This window comes from Rhea pennata, chromosome 4 (assembly GCF_028389875.1).
Source record: "Rhea pennata isolate bPtePen1 chromosome 4, bPtePen1.pri, whole genome shotgun sequence".
NCBI classification, from domain to species: Eukaryota; Metazoa; Chordata; class Aves; order Rheiformes; family Rheidae; genus Rhea; species Rhea pennata.
Window position 1 is genome coordinate 68,228,474 of NC_084666.1, and position 24,136 is coordinate 68,252,609.

The window sequence follows — 24,136 nt, forward strand, 5'->3', positions numbered from 1 at the left end:
TGTCAGAGTGTGATCCTGCATGATGTGTTGGCAGGGGCGCAGGGCTCTCTGCTGAGAAACGCGAGAGGCGGGTTGCAACCCCCTACTTGAGCGCAGGCTGGAATTGGTGTTGTGCTTCCCTGGGAATATGCTGTCTACAAGGTTATTCTTAATCTTTCTTACTGGTTAGTTTCCATCATGCAGAAACCCATGCTGAAATATGTAGCTCTTCTTTCAGGACCTAGTTTTTTGATACTTAAGTTTTCTTTTGGTTCTAACCCCATATTTGCCCTTTCTAGTTCAGTTCCATTCACACCAATGTAGGTAAGGGCAGAGTTTGCTCCTAAGTGAGTAAGTTGCTGTTTGTTTAGGTCTAACCGCAGTCAAAAACGATCTGCAGGCTGTAAAAACAGTCAGGTTTCTAGGTCCTCTATGGAATACTGTAATGAGAGGTTTCCTACAAGAGCAGTGATGTGCACCCTGCTAAACCATCCTCTTCACAGCCTGCTTTTGCTGCAGAGATGACTTTGGGATCCTGATTTAGCTCACATGTTGTTCTTCTCTTCAAGCTCTACTCAGTAACAACTGTTTTTTACCTTGTGCATATTTTTGGAAGATGTGCAGTGCAGGAGACTGCTTTTAAGAGCATTTTTCAATGAGGCAGATGAATATACCTCCACATCCTGGAGAGAAATACAATTCTGTACACCTGTAAGATTAGTTCATCCAGTCCTACTTTGATGCTGACTGATACCTGCTCCTGCAGCCAGAAGTCCTCCTAATGTCTCAAGTACCAGCATTACCACTGGCAGAGTTTGCCCAGCCTGAATTCCTGTCTGTAGTCTCAATTACATCTATAGCGTTTGACTTCATCAGTTCCTATAGCAGTAAATTCTTCAAATGTAGCAGTAAATTCTTCAAATGTGGTGCACACCATAGGTGTGAAGAATTAGGATACTTCCATGTTTTAACTGAGGTGTTTCCAAAGTGTTGTCTATGGAGTGTACATTAGCTGTCACTCAAGAGCTGCTTGATCAGATTTTGCTGAGTTTTGCTCCTAAATTTCCAGATGCTTCTAAAGTTGACAGCATTTTATTAACCTGAACAAAATCCTGTATACCTTTAAAATTGGCAGGACATTGGAGGAGCTGTCTGCACAGCAGGCACTAGGAGTGGCAACAGCTTCTAGGGAGAGCAGGAAGGCTGCCATTCTCAGGGACTTCAGTCACTCCCAGCATCTTTTTCCCTTATTGAATTTAAGTATCATGAAAAGCAGATAACTTGATGCTGTGAAGAATGAGGTCACCTATCTGTCTGTGCATCCATCCCTGGCACAGCTGAAGAACCGCAGACATTGATAATTAGTTTAAAGCTGTGTCCAAAGAGCCCCCTTGCAGCGGGTCCAGGGTTCAGCCGCCCCGCATGCCCAATTTGGAGGGGGGGGGGGAGGGATGCTGGGCACCAAAAGCGCTGACCCACACCCAAGGGACCTCTGGCCCCGAGCCCTCATTCCCTGCAGAGTGTGAGTGCAGCAAGGAACCTGTTTTCCTGGCAGCCCCGCCAACCCCACTTTTTGCTAACGATGCTGTGATCTGTGCTTGATTTTAAGGCTGAACAGTAGAGTTCTCCATGCGATGTTACTTGAGCCATGCAGTCCCCCTGGCCTGTGACGTTTATCCTTCTGTGCGACTTCACTTCCCCATCATGTGTAAAGCAAAGCTATAAGAGGCTTAGATGCGTCCAGCAGCTGTACACACACTCCATATAGATTTTAGTGCTTGGGCAGCAAGCTGGATATATGTGCAATTAAGGAAGTGTTTCCACAGCAGGAAAACAAATTCCCCTTACTGGCAGCAGAAGCAAAGTAACAACAACTGAACAAAATGTCACTGTGGTTTGCACTCGCTGCCTCATTCCCAATATGTGTTTTGTGCTCTCTCATAGCTGTAATTTCAGCCTTTTTGGAGGTGACTTTTTCTTTTAACCTTAAAACAGGTAAGAAATCTATTTTCAGAAACTAATACGCAAAGGACAGGTCATCCTCTTCTGTGGGCAGTTGTAGGGATGAAACTGTACCATTGAAACCAAATCCAAAAATCAAATAATATTCTTTGAAAAGATGCTTAGCTCTCAGGCAACTGAGCCAACAGCTATTTCGGGTACCTTATGTGAAAACTATTAAGACTTTTCTCAGTCTCACTTGAGTGTCTTATACTGTGTCCAAATCAGTAGTTAGTTTCACAAATGTTGATTTTGTTCTTACTGGAAGGTGGACGCGTGCAGTTAATATCAGTATGCGGTCGGATCCTTATCTGGTTTTGGCAATGCAGACAAACCCAGCAAGCCCCGTAGTAGGTGCCCGTGGAGCTGCAATTACCTAGCCGGTGTTGGGAGCAGTGCGAGCGCATCGGGATAGCGCCGAGGGGAGCAGCGTTAGGTTAGTCGGTCCGTACGGCGCACAGAGGATGGCTAAGATGCTGGTCCTGCAGAGAGATCAGACTGAAAAGCATCCTGCTGTTTCCTCTAGGCGCAGGGAAGGCCCAAACGCAGTCGTGTTGTGTCCTGCAGTCCTAACACACCTTTTATTTTGGCAAATCTCTCGTTGCTGCCTCCCGTCTTGTCTGTTCTGGAGAGTTGTGCTCACAGGAATCAGTGGCTACGTCTGATGGGGTGAGAGTCTTGTACTGTTTTCAGCAGGTGCTCCCAGCTCTGCAGATGAGCCCAGGGAAGGCTGGTGCCAGGGAGGCAGCGAGACCAGATCCAGGACTCATCCTGCTGAATTTGCCCTCGTGAGAGGTGTAGGGAACCAGTTGCACTATCAGGAGTGGAGGAGCTCGCATCCCTCTTCCAGCCTTTGCTTTCACAGATGTGCTCTTGTACCAACAGTTCCTAAAACAGTCGTCCATAGGAATGTGTGCCAAGAGATTTGAATATGTGGTGATGCTGGTAATTTGGCGCGGCTAAGTTTGTGTCAGCAATTAGCTTCTCTGATGGGTTTTCCCACTTCTGTAATCGCTCGTGTGATTTATGCTCTCTGTCTGCAGAGAAGCCTGGCCCTGCTCTGCATGTCTTAGTCTCTGTGTTCGCTGCGTTATTTCAGGGTGCTGCTGCAAAACATCCCACAGGGCTGACTAGAGCTCCAGGATACAGCCCTAGCAAGGGCTGTGGCTTTCCCGCTCTTGCCGATGGTCTCGCGTTTCATGTGGGGTGGCATGTGGCAGGTTCCCTCTGTTAATTAGAACAAATGTGCCAATTATGTTAATGTATCTCCCGATACCAATCAGTGAATAATTAGAGACAACACATCTGTCTCTCACCAGGGAGCGGAACGACAGGAAAGGCGCTACAAGGTACGCTGCTCCGAGCTGCAGCCGCCTCGGGTTGTGCGCTGCCGCAGCCGGTGGCGGGGATGGCGCGGTCTCGTGGCAGGCCTTAGCAGCACAGCACGTACCGGTGCAACACAGCTGGCAGGAGCCGTGCGGCTCGCTGCGTTGCAAGTTAAACCCGAAGGACTAAAGAGCTCTAACCAGAAGAAAGCGAACTTCATATGCGCTCCGTGTCTGCGTTCCCCTCAGCATCTACAGGTGCTGTGAATTATCCTATGCACTCTGTTCACACCCTAGAGAAGGTCCTTCTCTTGCTAGGCAGCTTAAAAACATAACAGATAGAAATACCTTCTTGAGACAGCTTGGAAACTAGAAGAAGAAATGTGAATTTCTTCTATGTTCTATAGAGCTGATGGGCAAGAAAAGCTAGTTGCACATTGTTGTAATTTTTCAATAGGTGTCATCTCCGTGAGGGAATACCTACACCACCCTTTGGGGCAGTATTGTTGCCAATCAAATAACTCCTGTTATGAGGCAGGAAAACTGATGCCAGACTTCTTGCGTGTGTGTGTGCACAACCATCCATATATTTATTAACAATAGTTGGAAGGGTGCGTGTGTCTGATCTAATTAGGTAAATAGAGCTAGGTGACTGTTCAAAGAATCCTTGTGACTATAGCCAGTAAAAATATTTTCTCAATATCTAGGCAACAGCGAGTGTCTAATCTAGAAATGGAGACACAAGAGCATGATTCAGTATCCTGGACACTTTGGCATCTTGTGCTGTTTGAAATGCCCTCGAGTGTCCTGCCTACCCTCTGTCCGCTCGCCTGGAGGGGCACCTAAATGCCCGGTGCCTCCTCTGCCCCCCATCGTGTGAGCATCCGGGCGCACCCAGGGCACTCATCACCGTTGTTCAGGCAGCTGAATTGCACACAGGGCGAGTTTCTGCATTGACTGCCTTAACAGCCCGCTCCAGTGAGGAGACTGAGCCTTGGGGAATGACATGACATCAACTGAGATCGTTACTTTAACTGCTGTAATAACAGTTTGCATACCTGTCGTTCGTAAATCACGCTGTCTCAATCTGCTTTGCTGTCTTCTCTTTTGTATTTGACACCTGATCAGTTCCTACATACGGAGAAATACAGCGCTGCCCTCACCGGTTTAGCTACCTTTGCCCCCCCCACCAAAAAAAAAAAAAAAAAAGGCATCTGCCTTATGGCCAGAGGATCAGAGGTGTTGTGCACTGCAGGTACTGAGCAGGTCTGCAAAATATTAGGCCATTAGTAACTGAAAATATGTACTAACCAAAGTCTCATTTAAATGTTGTTATATGTTTTAATTAGTTAACATTTGTGCAAAGACTGAAGGAGGAAACAAATGCTAATTATCATTGGAATGGGGTGCTCTTTTTTGTCTTACTCTCTATGCTTATTGCTAATCATATGTGAAAGGAGAGCCTTTTTCCTCTCAAGTCATCCATCATCTGTTCAGTTCCTCTCTTTAGACTTTAGGATCTTATATTTTGCTACATGAGCAGACTTATGACCTCGTAAACACTGTTTGGATACCAGAGCAAGAAGGAATTAGGTATGTTAAAGATGTGACTTGTAAGGGACTGGGTTTAGACACACACATGTGCACAGAATTCAGGTTACCAATATACTGTGAAAACATTTTTCAGAAAAAAGGCACTCTGATGTTTTGCAAACTTAATGTTTTTTATCGGCAAGTTCTGTAGGCCATTAGGTGAAGAGAATCTTTTTCTTAAGAGATTTGATGAACAGCCAGAGGCAGTATACTGAATTATACAGTCTGTTTTCTGGTATTGGCAACTCCTGTTTTCATATGATCTTTGGTTTTGCACAGATGAAAGGGAATTTAATACTTACAGCTTTAATTTTGTCTAATCAACTGAGACCCAGACGGAATATGTGTGTGTGTGTGTATTTGGAGAGAGTGCTGCAAAGTACTGGAATTATTTATGTGAGAATGGAGCCCTTGGGTAGTGACGAGTTGTGCTTGCATATGTACTTGCTTGTGCATACCAGAAAAATTTTGGAGTGAAACCCAGACCATGATATAAGTGTTGTTCTGTTTCACTGCTGTCCTGATTTCCTCAGTGTAGAGCACAAGGCAAGGATCGATAGGCTTGAAGGTGGTATACAGCTGCATTAGTGCATGTAGCATCTTTTAGGGTCCTAATGCAAGTCTATCCTCCATCCCAGAAATAAATAATGGTATTGAAGACCGTGCAAAACATTCTATATATATGAGATGCAGAGGTTAAGTGGCAGCCTGAAGCAGAGCAGGAGGAGAAGAAAAGTTCCAGCTTGCTTCTCCATCCAGATGTGTGTAGGGTGGACCTGCAGGTGAGGAAGGAGACAGACAAGCTCTTACTCTGTCACTGGCAATGGTTGTCTCAGTTATACCTGATATCTGTTAGGATTCAAGAAGGGAGGAAGAACAATTTTAGTCTTCCTGGCAAGGAAAAACCAGGCTATCGACGAAGCGTTTGTCTCCTGCAGCAGACAAAGCCGTAGGAGTTGAATGCTGTTGTGACAGAAACACAGCTTCCAAAGTTTTGTGCCTCTTTCCTTCTCCCATATTCCTCTCAGACCCACGCATCCATTTCTGCAGCCTTTTTTTGCATCACTCGTTGTAAACTGTAAATTAACTATAATTGTAAAAGTACTACGCGCTGCAGTGGTCTGCTGTGAAAGAGGGGGGTTTTAAATGAAGCCTTCCTCGGGGCAGTGACGTTACATTCGTTAATGCGTAAGTCGGGAAGGAAAATGCGGTCGACCAGCGCGGCGATCCCGAAGGCTGCAGCTGCCCGAGCTGGGATGCCTGCACGCTGCCGTGCAGGGCTGCCTCCTGGCTCGCTGCTGTAAGCAGCTATTCTTGATTACCCACGGGGAAGGGTGTTTGTGCATACAGCCCCGGTGATACTGGAACCGGATCTGCTCCGAGTCGGGTTTGAAGAGGGGAGGCCGGCGGCGGAGGAGCGTGCGCTCGCGCGGGCTGGTCTTGCAGCGTTCGAGCAGCTCCGCCGGGGAGCGAGACGAGCCCGCCGTGCGGACAGCCCGGGGAGGCCCTCGCTTGTCTCCCCGCGGCTCGCAGCGGTCTGCACGGCTGTCGCCGGCGGGGAGCGGGCTCTCCGTCAAGTTCTGCGGTTGCTGATGTTTAGGCAGTTCTTCAAGTGCTTCTGGAAAAGTGAGGTTTGCGAGAGCTTGGCAGTTCACACCTTTTGATGGCAGTAGGTCGATTATGTTTTTGTTTTTCTTCCTTTAATTAAATCCCAGGCACAAGCTGAAATGATCCAGTGACATGAAGGCCCTGCTTTGATCCATCCAGGGCCCCAGCCCCTTCCCTCAGAGCACGCGCCCTTCAAAAGAAAACAAGCTACTAGATTTTCAGCCAAATTATATTAGGGTGGCTCAGTGCAGTCAGCTGTGATATAATAGGGTGTTTCTTTAGGAAGGTAATAAAGAGAACATTGTCTGGATTAAAAGTCACATATAAAAATATTTTTCTGTGTAACCAAGGAAATTACACTTTATTAAAATAAAGTATAGCTTACCTAAAGGAAAGGGAAAAACAAGCATTTATGTAGTATTTGTGATTCTCTATTTCCTTGGTAACTGTCTTTATTTTGTTGAATCCTGATTCCAGCAAAACAATAACATGCCTATATGTTTGAGTGTGTTTGTATACCTTAAAATATTTTTGTTTGCAATTTGTTCGTAATTTCTTATGACTCTCACTGTTAGACCCAGTACAGGTACATACAAGGGTGTTGCAGTTTTTACTACCTAACTGGACAAGACATCCAAAAGAACAAGAAGGAAACCTTGACTGTTTGGGGCCTTTCTGGTGATATAAGTGAATTTTCTGTTTGTAGGTCCAGTCTTAAGATACAGCCGTGCCATGTCTTGGGCCCCCGACCGAAAGCGCAGATCAGCTGCTTGCGCGCGTGCGGTAGCTCCAGCCTTTGCAAGGGCATTGCCATTTGCAAAGCGAGACGGGAACACGACTGCGGGTGGGAGGGAAGGGGGCTTGGAGGAAAGGCAAGCCTGAAACTTTGTTCTCCCACGTTTCGGCTGCGGAGTGTTATTTCCGTTGGCAGTGTGCATCGGGCGACTCTTTCATGATGCGCTCTGACTTGCAGCGCTTTCTGGGATGAATCAAACAATCCCATATGTTTTTGCCTGCTGTGGTGTGACCTGGTGAGGACTCATTGCCTTCCCTGTGGCCCTTTGAAACCCCCAGGTGGAGTGGCTGAAGAACGAGGAGGTGATCGATCCTGTGGAAGACAGAAACTTTTATATCACCATTGATCACAACCTGATCATCAAGCAAGCCCGTCTCTCTGACACGGCCAACTACACCTGTGTCGCCAAAAACATTGTGGCCAAGAGGAAAAGCACTACAGCAACCGTGATCGTCTATGGTAAGTGATGCCTTGTCCACCGCACGCAGAAGCGAGCAGCAGGTTGCTTCTTTGAGGCAGAGGGAAGACTTTTAAAGATGAGAAATCCCTGTATACTGCCCTGTGCTGCAGTCAGGTAGCAGACAGGGCCTCCTGCGCTGCTTACTGACTTACCGCCGAACGCGGTGAGTGCAGTTGGAGTTCAATGTTGAAAACGGAGCTGATGGTTTGCTGTAGTGGTTCCTGGCAGCGGCAGGTAAAGGAGGAAGGGGCAGGCTGCTTACATGGGCAGGAAGGGAGGGCAGTCACTTGCCTTGTCGCCTGTACCAGCTGGATGCAGCAGAGCTCAGCAGAGTCATCCACCCTCTTATATCTTTTTAAATTTACTTTCATTGTGTACTACCAAAGCATACTGCAATGTCAGCAGCAACTTAGGAAAGGTAGGAAGCACCCTGGGACTGCAATTTGTAGTCACACAGCCTGGCTTAATCATACACATTAGGAGAATACACAGGACTGGATAATGTTATTCTACACTGGCATCAGTTGTCCCAATCTACAGTTGAGGCTGGTGTGTTTTTGTGGGGGGGAGGGTGGGCCAGGCACCCTCTGGGGCTCGTGTCCAGCCTGCGTCATTCTGCGACTGCATCCTGCCAGGCCTGGCCTCTGCCCCTGCAAAGTCCTCGCCCTGGTATGTCTCAGGCAGGAGGTAGCCACCAGCACAAAACCTACTCTGACAATGTGCCGGCTGACTGTCCTGGTGTTCCTTACAATCAGCTTAATTATAGGAGAGAGAAGTGGGGGGAAAAAACCCTATGATTATCCCTAATATTCATTTCATATTCAGGGTGGCAGTTAGATTTAATTGTAAGCAGTTGCTTCTCTGAAGTTACAAAGGGGCCTTTTAGCTCAGTTTTTATAGAAAACTGGTTGAATTGAGTTGATTAGCAGTGTTTGTGATATTGAGGGATGGACCCTGCATGAGCACTGTGTTTTGTAGCTGTGATGAATGCAGCAATATAAAGATGTAGGCATACTGCAACTCTTCATACATATATCTTTTTCAGCTGTGCAATCAAGAGACATATGTAGGGGAGCAGCCATTTTATGTTTTTTCTACCAGGGCTGCTGAAGACTTGTGTCATTAACACAAACATTTGGGGATTGAAAAATCTGAGCAGTTAATGTAATCCATGCCCTGATGACTGCATTATTACATTGAGCAGTGTGGCTCCCTTTCCATCAGTCCGTCTATCCTGGAAGCTGAGATGGATGAAAAAGAGTCAACAATAAATATCTTCTCACGGTCCAGAAGTAAAAAGTGTGTTTAGTGTGTGTTCACTCTGAGCAGCTTAAATACCTGTCATGGTAATGCTGGGATGTGCATATGCACCACCTGCCTCTGTGGAGGGGTGGGTAAAGTTGCCCTGACATCCTGAAATCACCTTCTGTAAGGAAAGGAGAAGAAAATCATCAGTTCCTAGTCTACATGTTCAAAACACGGGAGTCGCTCAGCATGCGGAGATTACGGGTAGGTCTGGGAACAAGCTGGAGTACAGCTTACCTCCCTTTGGGAAGCGATGGCACTTCCGGAGCTCAGGCTTTCAGGCTAATCCAGCTGCAGGAGCACTCTGAGCCCCCGTGGGTTTCACTCATGTAAGCACCGCTCGGGGTTTAGTGCTGGATCAGGTCAGCTCTCAGAAAGAGGCAAGTCACCTGCCAGCCAAAATAGTTATCAAATGGTTCAGCGTTTCTTGGACTTGCACACTGGTTTTGAGTCACTGCACATTCTGCACGTTGGAAGCATGGGTTTGCGTTTATTCAGTAGTCCTGGTCATACTCTTCCCAGGCATCCCTTGTGACTGCTCTTGGAGACAGTACGATACCGAGATAGAGGCACCCTTGTGCTGACCAGAATGACTTTATTATGTGGTCTGATTCTTATTTCTCGTTTTCCAGTGAATGGAGGCTGGTCGACCTGGACTGAGTGGTCGGTGTGTAACAGCCGATGTGGGAGAGGCTTTCAGAAGCGCACAAGGACCTGCACAAATCCTGCACCACTCAACGGTGGTGCCTTCTGCGAAGGCCAAAGTGTTCAGAAAATAGCTTGCACCACTCTGTGTCCAGGTTCAGTATGAATGATACATAGTCCTAGAGGCCAATATTGCATACTTCTGCTAACACCAAACATTTCAGAAAGAAAATACCAGTCATCAAAACCTCCTCCTGTTTATTAATAAACCCAGAATTTCAGTAAATTAATATGCAGTTATATTACAGAAGTAGATAAAATAGTGAGCACACATTAAACTAAGCAGCAAGGGATTCAGTCCCACTCCTGCACAAAGCTGCCTCGTTGTCTCAGCCCTGGTAATTCAGGGGATTTAGGGAACAGGTGGAGCCTCAAACTGTAGGAGCTAAAGCTCTTTATAGGTTGAAAGGTCTGAAGGATTGGAATCTGAATATAGGAAGTGATTGTGATCTGAATGTATTTGCAATGTCTGTTCATACCAACTGTCACAACAAGTGGAGCATTTGAAACATCCCAAACATGGATGTTGAATTTGAAGCCTTGGTTTACCTGGTGTCAAATGCAAAGACGTTTATGCTAGACAGTCCTGTATCTGTACCTGGAAGAGGTATTCAGATGTACACTTACAACTGCAGTGTTGTCTCAGGAGGCGCAGGGTAATTGGTGGCTTTTCTGTGACAAAATTCTCTGTCATATTGTCCAGTGCTTTCCTATGTCAGTAGTCCCACTGAAACCAGTGGCAATACTGTTTGAATAAGGTCTCCAGACTCTGAACGTTAGTGGTGGGTGAAATGTAAAAAGCTGATTTTTAAGCTCTCACCATTATTCCAAGTGACAGACTCCTCGCTAAGTCTTTTTCCTTGGAACAGTTTCATAATTTGTTCTTTGGCTCTTTCAGTTAGTGCTTTTGAAAATCATTTATGGGATTTTGAGGAGTGCCAAGCATAGTCCTCATTCTGTTCATGTGAAATATATCAGTGCCTTTAGGTATTTTTTTTTAATATAAAATACTTAACATTAATTACCTCCCTATTAGAGAAGACTTTCTTGTCAAGTTTAATTTTGATCTGTGTTTGAAAAATCAGACTCCCAAGCAATTTGTCTTCTCATATGCTTTAACACACAGCTAAGCTGCTGACAAGCTTCTAAGAAGGGAGGGGAAAGAACAGAAATGGGACTCTGGCAGAGAGGAAGGAGAGAGAGTAAATGTGTCTTTATGATCCAGAAATATCACTGAAAAAGATGCAGACGGACCCATTTCTCTGGGTTAGTTTGCGTGGCCTAGGATCCTTATGACTTGTGTGGAAAGGCTGAGAGCTTTGCCAAGATATGCATTTTGCTTGCTTGCTAGGTCTTGCACACACACACTTAGCATCCAGCCCCCTAGTAAGTTGTATCCTCCTTCCCTTGTCTCAGTGGATGGGAAGTGGACGTCCTGGAGCAAGTGGTCCACGTGTGGCACGGAGTGCACCCACTGGCGCCGACGAGAGTGCACGGCCCCGGCGCCCAAGAACGGCGGCAAGGACTGCGAGGGGCTCGTGCTGCAGTCCAAGAACTGCACGGACGGGCTCTGCATGCAAAGTAAGTGTGCGTTCGGTCAAGCTGCCGTGCCGCCGCTTTGGGGCTGGAAAACGCATAGCCTTAGAAAAACATCCTAGACATTTAGGTGGAAAAATCTCTTTTAGCTGAAGGTGCATACCCAGAAGAGAATATCCTCGTGCTAGGTGAGGAAAAGCATTTTCAGTGATGTGGCTCAAAACTGGCAGCAGCAACCCATTTGTCATGTGGCAAAACTCTGCCAGCCACGCTTTGTTTATGCTGAGGAGGTGCCAAGCCCTGTCACTCGCTGAGGGAGGAAGTGTAGGGAAAAGATGTCGCAGCAAACAGCAGATAAAGGTGCACACACATCACGGTAAGTGCTGAGCAACAAAATGAAGGAGCCTATTTAAGCATTCCAGTCCCTGCAGTATAAGTCAGGGCCTTCACGGGAAAAATGTTCACAGTGCCTTTTTGATCCTCACTTTATACTTGGGCGCCATAAACTCTTCTATTCTGAGCTAATTTGTCCTTGGCCTGTGAGTAGGTGCTTGAGCAGTAAAAGAAAGAAAAGCTCTTTCTGTTGTTCTTCTCCACCTGTGCAACCACAGAAATACCAACAGCCCATGCACTTACATACTGGCTAGGGATATCTGGGGGGCTGGGGGAGGGAGGGGGAACCTACTAGAGAAAATGCTTTTGCCTTCCTCAAGGCCCTGTACACATGCATGGCACACAGGGTCTAATACTTCCTTTCACATTTTATTAGTACAATAACCTGGGCCTAAATTTTCACATACCTCTTTCCCCTTCCTCCATCCTGTCCCTCTGCTGTGTATTGCGTTTCTTGAGCGTTCACCTTCCAGCCTTAGCTGTCTGTTGCCCAAAGAGTGGTACTTGTAACTGTCTGGTAGCTGTGTGTGTCTAAACTGTAAAATGCTTTGGGCTGTCATGAAAAAATGAGTCAGGAATTTTTGTTCCCTCAGATAAGTTCCTTTTCATTTAATAGTCACTGTGACACAAAAAGTGACATTGCTAACTAATAAATAGGACTGAGTTTTGAACAAATGACCTGTAGGTAGATACTGTCAGTGAACTCTGAGCTATCTTGTGTCACAGCATGGCCATTTGCCCTGAGGTTCCCAGGTTTACAAAAAACAGTTCATCAATGTGGCTTGCAAAAATACTTTCATAATGTTAAAACTATTAGTCAATGTCATCAGCACAAAAAGCTGTAATTCTTCAACTTCTATTTTTATGGGGAAGAGAGGAGGTAAGATTCAGAAATCCTTTCCCTTTCTTCTCTAAAGATAGGGGGAAAAACAGCTATGTCTTGTTATATAACATCTTGGTGATTTTTATAGTAAGAAAGCTAATGTACCCCTAAATCCAGTGGTGTGAATAAGCTATTATGATAAATTAGGAAGAAAAGGTGTGTCCCCCATGCAGAAGAGCTCTTTACTATCAGATTGTATTTAGACAAGCATGTGTCATTTTTGTGCATGTGCATAGGGAGAGCCATTTAAGCAGAAATCTAGTGGAAAAATAGATATAATGGTACTGCAGAATAAAAGCCCTGTAGGGATCTTGTTTATCTGTTGATGGTATATTGAATTTTATTTGTGAAAGTAGGTGCTGAGTATAAAGCAGAGGTCTTCAACAGGACAGAGGATGAGGCAATTGTGTATCCTATGCTGCTTCACATATATGTATATAAAAATGGTAATGAAAAATATATAGCCGGGTATTGACCTGCTTGGCTCCAGGCGTTGTGATGATCCTTCAGTGCTGGAATTTGATAGCAGTGTTTTAATAGTGTCTTTATCCTCACGGGGTTTCATATACCTGTAAAACTTAAGAGTCCTGCTCCCTGATCCATCACTGCTGAGAAGATTGATCTGCTGTACTTTGTGGCAGTGTGCTCACTGTTCTCATGCACTTGCTTGCGTGCTCTCCCTGCATTTATGCAAAACCATGCTGAACACTTCCAGTTTTGCCTTTGTGGCTCTGGATTCACAGCAGATCTACCTGCTGAGCTGGGAAGAAGCCCGGGACTCTTCTTATTCCTAAAACACAGTGAGTCTTTCCATTTTATTAGCAACTGGTGGGGTTGATGTTCCTCCTAGCTCGGGGACCTTTGAATGCAGAGCAGAGGCTTGCAAAGCTGTCACGCAAGCCAGTCCCTCATGGCACACGGGTGGCACAGGAGGAGACTGAGAAGCCACGGCACCTTCCTACAGTGCTGGAGCCCCAGGGGAGCTTTCACGTGGCTACTGGCCCACACCATGGCCAAATCCTGCCCAAAGCGCTGCGACACATCCTCCATAATCTCGGCCCATCCTGCAGACTTGAAGGTTGACACTAGCACTGTGGAAATATTTGGGGGGTCAAAGCATTAGTAGGCAGTTTATCTTATCAATAGTCGCTAGGCTGTTGCTTTGACCAAAACTCACTGGTAGCAATACATCTCTATATAACTGTAGATATCCCGGAAAATGCTGGATTAAATGAGTCTAATTTACAAGCCCTTTCTCTTCCAGTCTATTATTCACTAACATGGCATCAGTTGGGTAAATCAATACGCTCTTTCATCAGACTGCCCCTGCTCCAGCAAAGAGCAGCAGTCTGCACCACTATCGATTTCTGTGGGGATAAAAACTGTGGCACTTTCTCCATCCCTTGTAATTACAGTATTTTACACCCAAAGCTGTAGTTTGTGCTTACCGCTAGCTGTGGTATTTCTAGTGCAACTCTGCTGTCACATTTATTCAGACTAATGATCTTGCTAGTACACATGCACACACTCTCCTATTCAGTAGTTAGTATTTTTCCCTTAACATGAAAGGATGAACAGTCATTAAACTAGAGAGCCTGCAGAGAGACAGAAGGCTGAGCTGAAAAAGAAAAGGAGCTGTAGTGAAAATTTAGGGCAGTCATTACTATTTTAAGTTTCCAAATACACAGTATCACCTAGCAGGCCCCATTATAACCATTTTGTAATTCCTGTAATAGCATTAATACAGTCTCTGGAACAAAATAGGCTGTAGGTATAAGAAGAATTGGCTAGTTATCACCCACACTAGTTGCATTATTCCTTCCCTAGCTGCATTATTTCCCACTTGAAGTATGAGAACTGTGGTAAATACTTCAGTGCAACAAACAACACTTTTAAAGGCAGGCACCGCATCTCGCAGGGGATTGCTATAAGCTGAAATATTGCAATTAGCCCTCCATTTGTCCTCCCTAATGCCTCTTGTGGGTGTTCAGCGCAGAGGCTCCTAAAGCAAAGCGCTCCGCTGCAGGCTCAAACTTTGGCAGAAATGGTTTCTTTGACTAGATCACAAATATATTTAAAGCAAAGTGCTGGCTAGAGTGTTTTACTGGTCCAGTCTAGAACAACTACATGGTCAAGTCTGTGATAGAAAAACCAAAAGCAGAAGTCCCACCAAAAGTAACCGCAGTGTGGCTAACTCTCAGAAGCCGGTGCTAAAAGTGCTTGGTGGACCAAATTCTGCTTTGCAGTAGGCGTAAAATGCTGCTGGTAAGTGGGAGGAGGTGGAAAGCCTACGAAGAGAGAGAGATGGTTTACTTGATTGTGTCGAAGACCTACTGCATTAAGCTCTGATGTGTAGCTTTCGTCTCCTTTTCTCTTGGTCATTTAGTTAAGAGCAAGCATATTAGCTACTTCATATCAGGCATGTTCGTGCTCAGGGTGTTTCACCATGGTCCTGTCTCTTGCAGATCTGAAGTGACAGTGTTCAGATCTGTATTCTCCCTGTCCTGAATCAGTGAGGATAAGTTCAGAAAAGCCCCATAAATGTAAGGAGGGTGCCTATGTGTGTTGGAGCTGTTGGTCTTTCCTCAAGTTACGCTTGTAATGCACAGAGCCTGCAGTAGCATAGTCATAGGCTACGTAACCAGTGTCCGTGCCTTTCTCAGCTCACTCTCAGGTGTGACAGGCCACTGACAGTTCATAAAAAGCTGGCTTTCAAAACTTCATATAAGTTGTGATTTCAGTTTTTTTCCGAACAGAGTTAGCTATCTTAAAGCAGCAAGATAATACTGAAGCACATGTTGTAGCTTGAAGTGTAGATTACACAGTTACATAAATAATACAGTAACACTGAGTAATAAAAACTATTCGGTTGATCTAGTGTCTTAATGTGTAAAACTAATTGATAATTTAATAGGACCAGGAAGAATTTTGCTTGTGAATCATTGCCATGCATAGTCAAATCCAGTGTGGACTTTCCCTTTGATCCTTTAGGTTTAAATAAAGTAGCTTAAGAAGACTGGGGCACACTATTCTTGCTTAGAGGAGGAGAAGATTCAAACATTCGTTATAGACAGCACTGTGTAGCAACTCTCAGGTCACTTGAGTTCTCTCCCTGTATGTAACTTAAGTACTGGGAATTTTATAGGTGGCATATCTGATACACTAATTAAGAAAAATGCATCTGTAACATGGCAAACACCTGATTATCAGCCTTGTAATTCCATTCCTGTTTACAAAAACAAGGTTACATCAGTTCACTCTCAACTACTAGGTATAACTTGGGTATTACTTGAGTGTTTGCAGAGTGCTTTTGAAATCTTTTTCTGAAGGGCAGTATTAAATTCATAAGATTTTGTCTTGCAATGGTAGTAACCTAAGCAAGTGAAAAAAAGATGCAATTTGTCATGCTTGTGCACTAAATGGTTCAGTACTGCCCTTTTCCGGTCTTCTGCCTGTTTATACACAGAGCCTTGAGTAGAAAGCAAGGTTAACCTGATACTAGTATCTCTTTCTTCCTGCAGCATATGTATTCTGCACATGCCTTGCTTGTTCAGTGTAACATGCCAGAGTCTTCCGATGGAATAAGCATTTATTTCCCCTTTTGGCTTGTTTTGAAAGCAGGCACTGAGTGAAGAATTATAGAGCAGAGTAGTTTGATGAGGACCTCGGTCCTCCAGAGCAGATTAATGTGCAAGGAGCAGGGGAATGTTTTTCAGACTCCAGGAGGTAAAGCCAAGCCCTCTCAAGGGAGAGTGCAACAGAAGCCTGTGTGTGCAGAGGAATGAAATAAAACCTTTTATTAGGAGCATGTGGGTCAAGAGAGAACTCCTAATATGTTCAGTCTCTCAGCATAATGATACGTCCACCTGGCCTGGTTTGCTGAGACCTTGCCGGGGGAAGTTTTCTTCATTTGAAGAATTCACCTGATCTGTTCCTATAGGAAGCTTTCTATAATACTGTTATTTGATATGGATAGACAAAGATGTGTGGTTTTATTTTTAACCTACTACTGTGTAATGTTGTAGCAGCCAAGGAAATTTATATGCACATCTCAGAGTTATACGTCTTATTTATTCAAATTACAGCAGTGTGAGAAAACCCCAGCTGAGAAGTGCCCATAGTCTGGTGGGCACTCTGGAAATGCCTAGAAAAACTACTGCTCTGAATAGATTAAAGATTTGAGAGAAACCAGTAGTGCACAGCCTCAAGCAGAATCCGGGACCCCAAATCCGTGTCACTTACCCCTGTCACTTCAGAAAGGGCCACCTTCCCATTAATTTTAATGAAAGCTAAGTCTTCTTAAAATCTTTAGTCTCTTTGGAGAAACTCAGCTAATTCAAAAACATTATAGCCATGCAAAGAGGGAATAAAAAACTTTCATTGTTCTTAGTGCTGCCGCCCCATGTTTTTCTTTTGTTCTTCTCATATTCACTCTGCACATTTAAAAAAAAAAAAAAAAAAAAAAAAAAGTTTCACAGATAGTTGGATTTTATTGGAAGTTTGCGTTTTTCTTTCATCTGATGCATTGACTTCATTGTGGAAAAACAACAGTACAACAGCAATAATCACTGTTTATAGGAGCCTTGCTGTGTACAAAGATGGGCAGGGCAATGGCAGGGTGGCAGGCAGAGGTTACGTGACCAGCCTGAGACTCATCTGCAAGTCAGTGGCAGGATCAGGAGTAAAACTCACGCATTTCTAAATCTGTGTCCTGTATGAAGGACTAGCAAAAGCATTAGCAGGATGCTTAAACGAAACCTCATACTGAAGAAAGAAGCTTGCATATTTTGGGAAACCAGTTCTGAAGTCACTGAGGTTTGTAAGGTTATAAGGCACAGAGTCAGAGAATGCAGGGTTTCCTTACCTGTGAGTTCACAGACTAGCCGAAGATTTTGGTACATATTGTTGAACATCCGCTTGGATAGCTCATGCTTCCCATGGGCCTCTTTTCCGGCAGGCTGTAGTCATTTGCAATTCAGAGACAGCCCAATTTCCAATTTTGTAAAACTCTGCACTCTTCTGAAGAGGCATTCAGCAATTTTGAATTCAGGTTCCAATATAAAGAGACACTTTTGAGAAGAAGAAAAAGGGCACCCACCCCTGCAGTGTTTGCAGCTTTGATCCCCTCTTGCAGGTGCCATTTTGGCTGTTCCTCCTTTCCTCTAGCTGTTTGCCATGCAACCCCTCTTCGGTGCTGCTGCGTGTCTTGATTTCAGCTCCTCCCACTGCCCCCTTTACTCTTGGCCAGCTACAGCCACAAAACAAAGCAAACCCCAAGAAGTCCCTTGAATATTAAATCATTGCAAACATGCAATTTGCAAACAAAAAATTGCAATGCTAGACATGTTTGTTGTCAGACATCCATAACAAACCTGATGTTAAGGTGCTGCGCTTCTAAGATATTAAAAAACGGCATAAGATTTAAGCAAAAGGTCAGGTCCTTAACTGTAAAAGATTGCATAATGTCAAAATTGCCTGTTCTAATCCACATCGAATTTTAGTAACAAGTTATCCTACTCTTCCATCTTTTCCCCTCCCTGTATAGATGATATGCATGTTTAAACCAAAGCAAGACCTTTCCAATAATGTTAGTAAAATGTCAGGAATCTAATTTAAAATGAAAATATAGTTGCAATCTTAATTATAGAGTATAATAAACTCCTGTTCAACGACAGGATGGGAGAGACTTCCCATTTAACCTAGCTACTCAATGAAGATGTGAGATAATACCGAAGTAAATAATCAGTCAAAAAGCCTCAAGCTCCCTGTTTATTAGCCCACTCTGAACATGCCAATAATTATTCCTTAGAAGGAAGATAAATTACTATGCATTATCTCTGGGATGCTGGATACCATATCTGACCTTCAGCATCATTACTACACACATGAAGGTCTTTCTTTAGAATAGCAAATATAGGAAGAGGCTGGGCACTTTGAGGCTTTTTTGCAGCTCAGGGGACTCTACTTTTTCCTCCTTTTAAACCACAACAAATAACATTGTATTGGATGTCACTTCTTGTTTATGTGCTACAGTTTCTGGAAAGTAGCAGGGAAGAGAAACAATTAACAGCAATTACAATCCAAAGATTATTGTTATTTATTCCATGCTAAATCTGCATTAGCAACATGTTAAGTGATGAAGGCAAAACACTCAATAGTTAGAATAAGTAAGTGTTTTACTTTAAGGTTGCACTTGTACCCTTAACTCTGACCATTGCAGAAAAGGAAGTGCCAGAAGTTTGTCCAGTCATAGTGTATGGTCAGTGGAACCTGCAGGGAACAATTCAGAACTCTTGAATGTCAAATTAAGTCTCCTGAATTCCTTCTCCTAACATGAGAATATGTGACTACCTCTCTACAGAGACTATATGGAGACCTATAGACTGCAGTGCATCTGGGTTAACATTGTGAGGGCCTCTTTCTCCTTTAAAAGCTTTGAGCATTTGAGCATTGTATTTATCACCTAAAGTTGCTTTAAAAGTATGGAAGAAACTCAGCAAGATGGTCATGGTTGAAAGATTGCTGAGCGGGGATAGTGAACTTGGTATGGCAGTAGTTTATGATGTCCAAATTGTAACCACACAGAGTTAAAAGGATGCTGTAAGAGGGAAATAGGACTGGTGGTATTAGGTCACTGCTACAGTCATGGCACTGCAAACACTGCAGAGGTTGGTGCCCTTTTTCTTCTTCTCAAAAATGTCTCTTTGTATTGGAATCTAAATTTAGAATTGCTGGATGCCTCTTCTGAGGAGTGCAGAGTTTACAAAATTGGAAATTGGGCTGTCTCTGAATTGCAAATGACTACAGGAAAAGGGGAGGAAGCTGAACTGCTAGAACCTGAAATTTGGAAACAGTTTGGAGACACTATTCTTTTATAGCAGTTGAGACCCATTGAACTCAATATGTATATTTATGGCCCTTAAACTAATGTGGCTCAAACTTTTCAGGACAATTTCTTAGATTGAGACTGATAACAGAAAATTTTAGCCAAAGCCAAAGATTTTAAAGAAAATTCTGAGATGCTGGAAATGAGGAAAAAAGAAAATACTGAATTAGGGCTAAAAAAGACCTCGTGGGAATTAAAATGAGAAATAAATTGATGCATGCTGTCTGGAACTGGTCTGGAAAAAATTGTGCAGATACTCAAATACTGGAACTCATTTGATAGATACAGGTACCGCAAAGAAGCAAAGGATCATTTCCATAAACGTTGGTGTTGCAGTGTATGTACCACGTAGCCACTTTAAATCATCTAAGAACTGCTCTCTACAAATTTTAGGCTGTGAGTACCTGTGAGTTCATCTCTGTTCATCTGTCCACTAGAGCTTGGTGGTGCAGAGCCTGTTACCAGCAAGAGCCTCTTGCTACGCCATAAGCCCATGAAAGCAGAGGAGGAATGGCAGCGAGTGAATGAGTGCTCTCTTCTTTTCTTACATGCTATTTTAGGGCATTGACTTTAGAACCAAATGTACTGTGATAATATACTACGATCAGCCTGTTGCATTCCTTGTAACAGGGTGTTATTGAGCTACATCACGGGGATAGGTTTTCAAAAGGGCCACATAATTACATGGCCTTAGCTTCTTTTGAAACCACTGCATAGTGGATAAAGTATGGGGTATTCATACATTAGAAGCAAGTAGTGCCCAATTCAAATACGATGCATTAAAGAAACAAGGAATGTGGTGTGCTTTATGCAATCTTTGCTTTACTAAATGAAAGTGCTTGTCCCAAACTCTTACTAACCTTGATATATTCTCAAAATACATATCATTGACTGTGACTTCAGCAGTTAATGGCATAAAGCAATTTCTTTGTAGGTTTTTTTTTAAAAAAGTATTTTTGTAAATATAACCAAAACTGAATGGGTGCAGTAATTAAGTTCCAAAAAGATCACCTTCAACTGCTCTACCATCCCACACAGTTACATGCAGGGAAAAAAGAGAAAGTAGTTACACAGGCCACAAAGGAAAATACAAATGGAAAATGTGAAAGTTTTCTCTTCTTTTTTATGTAAATATTTTATTTTCTGCAAGCAATGAAGTAAAATGTTTTTATAAGCTGATAAATTCATGCTAAAATTGCTATGCATTAATACAAATTCAGCATGCTCAGAAAGCTAGGAAAATCTATTAAGGCCTGAAAATGGGTTACAGAGTTTCCTCTAAAAGCAGCCCTGCCAGAGACCTTGTGTTTTATACCACAGAGAAACAAGTTGTCTCTTAAATAAGCCAATTCCCAGGACAGGGCAGTACTTTCTCATGGCTTTCTAGGTAAAATCAAACACAGAATTTCAGGATGCCTGTCCTTCTAAATGGTCATGGTGCAGAGGTCCAAGGTTGAGCAGTGTGTGTGTGTAGATGTGCCTGTGATTGTGTTGAGAGGTAGATTTTTCTCCTAATAGCAGCTAGGCAGAAAAGACTTTAGAAAAGTTGCTTTGGTGACTATCAACTTATTTCAGTTTCGGAAAGGATCAAGGGAGTCAGTGCCGTGATCTCTGCACAATTATCTTTCACAGGTCTGAGTTTTTGCATTCCCACATGCTTAATTCCCTCCCAGAAGGTCAGAGCAAGATGTGTGCTCAAGCTGGACTTCTAGTATTTGGGGTTTCTCTACACTCAGAAACTACTCCAAATTAATTAGATGAGCTTCAAAAGCATAGTTAAATGACACAATTCCCCAAATCAGTGCAAATGTGACTGATGCTGAAATTGAGTTAGACTAAATTGATAAAAAGCCCGTCGGAATTTTTTCTGTATACTAAAGTTGCATTCTTTTAATTTTTCCAGTATGATATGGCAAATTCATCCCTTCTCCATTTTTCTTCCCAGTGTGTTACATCAGTATAGAGGTGTTTAAAATGCTCTAGATACTTCTTTACAGGAGGGGAATAGGTAATGCCACCTTAATGCATTTTTATAATGATGTATCTGGATTTGTACAAAGGATTTGTGCCACTGTTACTGCTTTAGTTTAAAAAGCCCCCCTTTAACATTTAGTGGAAGCACTTTCAAAGGGACCAAGAACGTATTTACAAGCCTAAAGTAGAATATAAAGTAGAATGCATGGAGAACCATCAACTTAATTAAAGGCTTTTTAATGAATGCATGTACGGTGTACTGACAGTGCAGTCATTTCTGTGCACAGCTCAAGCCTCTGACTGATTCTCTGGGTATGTCTTAGGTTAAGGTACCTGGAAAATGAGGGAAATAATACCGACTTTGATAAGCCTCCAAGATCCTCAAACAAAAGGGACTATGCAAGTATAAAATGTGATTATTACTGTATTTTACTGGTCCAGCGGAAAGTTACACAACAAAACATCAAAAGCCCCTTTGAAAATGTACATTCCCAATAAGCTGTAGGAAGAAGCTTATATTACTTTTCTCAAAGCAAGTTACTCACTGTGAAACCAGCTGCTCTGTACATGAGTCAGCAGCCCCAGCAGCCTTCTTAGAGTCAAATCCAACAGCACCTTTCTAAATTCACCCTCGTTAAAAGTTGTGATGATCCTGGTAGAAGTCCCTCAGGTACCTGCCAAGCAGCACTGTTGATACAGGAAGGGAAAAAAAGAAAACAAGAAAAAGATCTCTTTCTTCAAAGTAACTGCAGTGAAAAGAAGGGAAGTCATTCTTCATTATTTTCAGGTACTGATCTCAGCAGGTTTGCCTCATTATCTGAAGAAAATGTCCTTTCTCATTGTTTGAAGGCATAGGCAGAGGGACCTGCATGAAAGCTAACTTCCTAAAGTAATACCTGTGCTCTTCTGCTGGAAGCATGGCAATAACCTTACCTCCTGCACAGCCTCTGCTGGCAGCACCAGCCTGCAAACCTCTGCTTGTAGCTGCCACTGCCATGCCTGCTCTGTTTCAGTAGAGCTCTTTCATGATAAAGAATTTTTTAAAACTAGTTCTATTCTAAAAAGACTCATTCTCTCATGGCCACAGCCCTGCTTTTGTAGCACCCTCACCTCAACAAGTGATTAAGATTTACCTCTAGTGCTGTTGAGCCTCCAGCCTGGGTGGCCTCGCATCCATCTGCAGCTAGCTTGGCCAGCCGTGACTCTTTGCTATCAGCAAAAAATTGGCGTGCCTGTGACTTGAATGCAGCATCTCACACAGGAACCCTTAACCCTTCCACCTCAGCCATGCCTTCATTATGTGTATCTATACAGTACACATGTTTTTCAGGCTAAAAAAGGTGTCCTCACGGACATCTGTGCAAGCTGGTTTTCACTGAAACAATTGGCCGGAATTTAGCACCTGGTTCAATGAGTGGCACACGTGGGAGAATAAAATCAAGTATGCTTTGCTAAGCATGTTGGTTTACAAGGCTAATGGGAGCAATGAGCAGTATTCCTGCCTTTTCCCCATGTTTGAATAGACGTGCTTTTGAATATTACATAAAGAATTTCTGGTGAAGAAAATTGTGTCATTCGTATGAAGCTGCAAAGATGCTCTTTGTAGCTATCAAGAAGAGAATCTATGTACAATTGTGACAAGCAGAGCCTGTGAAGAGATTGCAGTGAAGTTCATTTCTTTCAGAGTATTTGAAGATGATGCTTGTTTACTTTGCTGAGAAGACTTGAATTTGGCTTTTCATTTTCCCTGCGACAGAGAACACAATTTCAGAAACAGCAAAAATAATCCAGGCAGTGTCATTCTTTGTGCTCTTTGAGTGGCAGCTGCTGGATCACTTCAGACAGGGCAGGAATGAGACACCACCCTGAGTGCAAAACTTGCCAGCCGAAAAAGGACGTAAGAAAAGAGGAATAGCTTTTCTGGTTCTGCATGAGAAAGTGAGAGCTCCCAGGTGGTACAGGGCCAGAGACAAGCGCTGCCGCGTGACGGCTCCCCCATGAACGTGCTCGGCACACACGAAATGCAGGGGAACACATTTGGCTTTCAGAGTGGATTTGGGTACGAGGGGGAAGGGCGTTTGGAGACTCACGCTGTGCTGGCGCCTGGAATCCCTGCTGGCTGGCTCTTGGTCTCCAGAGACATCTTGCCAGAAGAAGTGTCAGGTACGGGGTTATAGCTGGAATGTAGGCTGACTAGAAATGGCCCTCAGCGTTCGCCTGTGGAGTAATTGGGGTTTAGCAAGGGTGCTGTGAATCCTTGTCCAGACGCACTGAACACTCGCTCAACTCTCTGGAAGTTGCTTCCTTCTTCCTTGACTTTTTACAGCCAATGCTCTAAAAAGTGCCCTGGCAGAGGTGAGAAGCAGGTATTACTAAAGATGAAGTGTGCATGTTAAAATTACGTGTAGGTGAACTTGCCTCAAAGAACCAATTAAATGAACGTGAGAACACAATATTTCTAAAAGCAATTGTAAGGTTGGAATCATTACGGTGAAATAAAATTTTAAACAGATACTACAAATAATGTGGTCTGTCCAAGGGCACCTCAGAAAAAAAGCATCTCCATCATCAAAAAGAAGCTCTTCTTGCTCTAGCATTTCAGTTAAGGCAGCATTTATGTGCTGGTTAATATTTGGAAACCGGGTGGAGGAGAAGAGTAGGCTATACCAGCAATTGGGATTGATTGTGTCTT

General features: G+C 43.7%; 1 protein-coding gene across 1 annotated transcript in view; it reads left to right on the forward strand.

The window, feature by feature from the left end:
• UNC5C (unc-5 netrin receptor C) overlaps positions 1-24,136 on the forward strand; it is a 255,196-nt gene that overhangs the window by 195,315 nt on the left and 35,745 nt on the right. Inside the window, exons 5-7 of the mRNA XM_062574197.1 lie at positions 7,581-7,761; positions 9,700-9,867; positions 11,189-11,353. Of these exons, the coding sequence (XP_062430181.1) occupies positions 7,581-7,761; positions 9,700-9,867; positions 11,189-11,353 (514 nt within the window). The remainder of the gene's footprint in view (positions 1-7,580; positions 7,762-9,699; positions 9,868-11,188; positions 11,354-24,136) is intronic.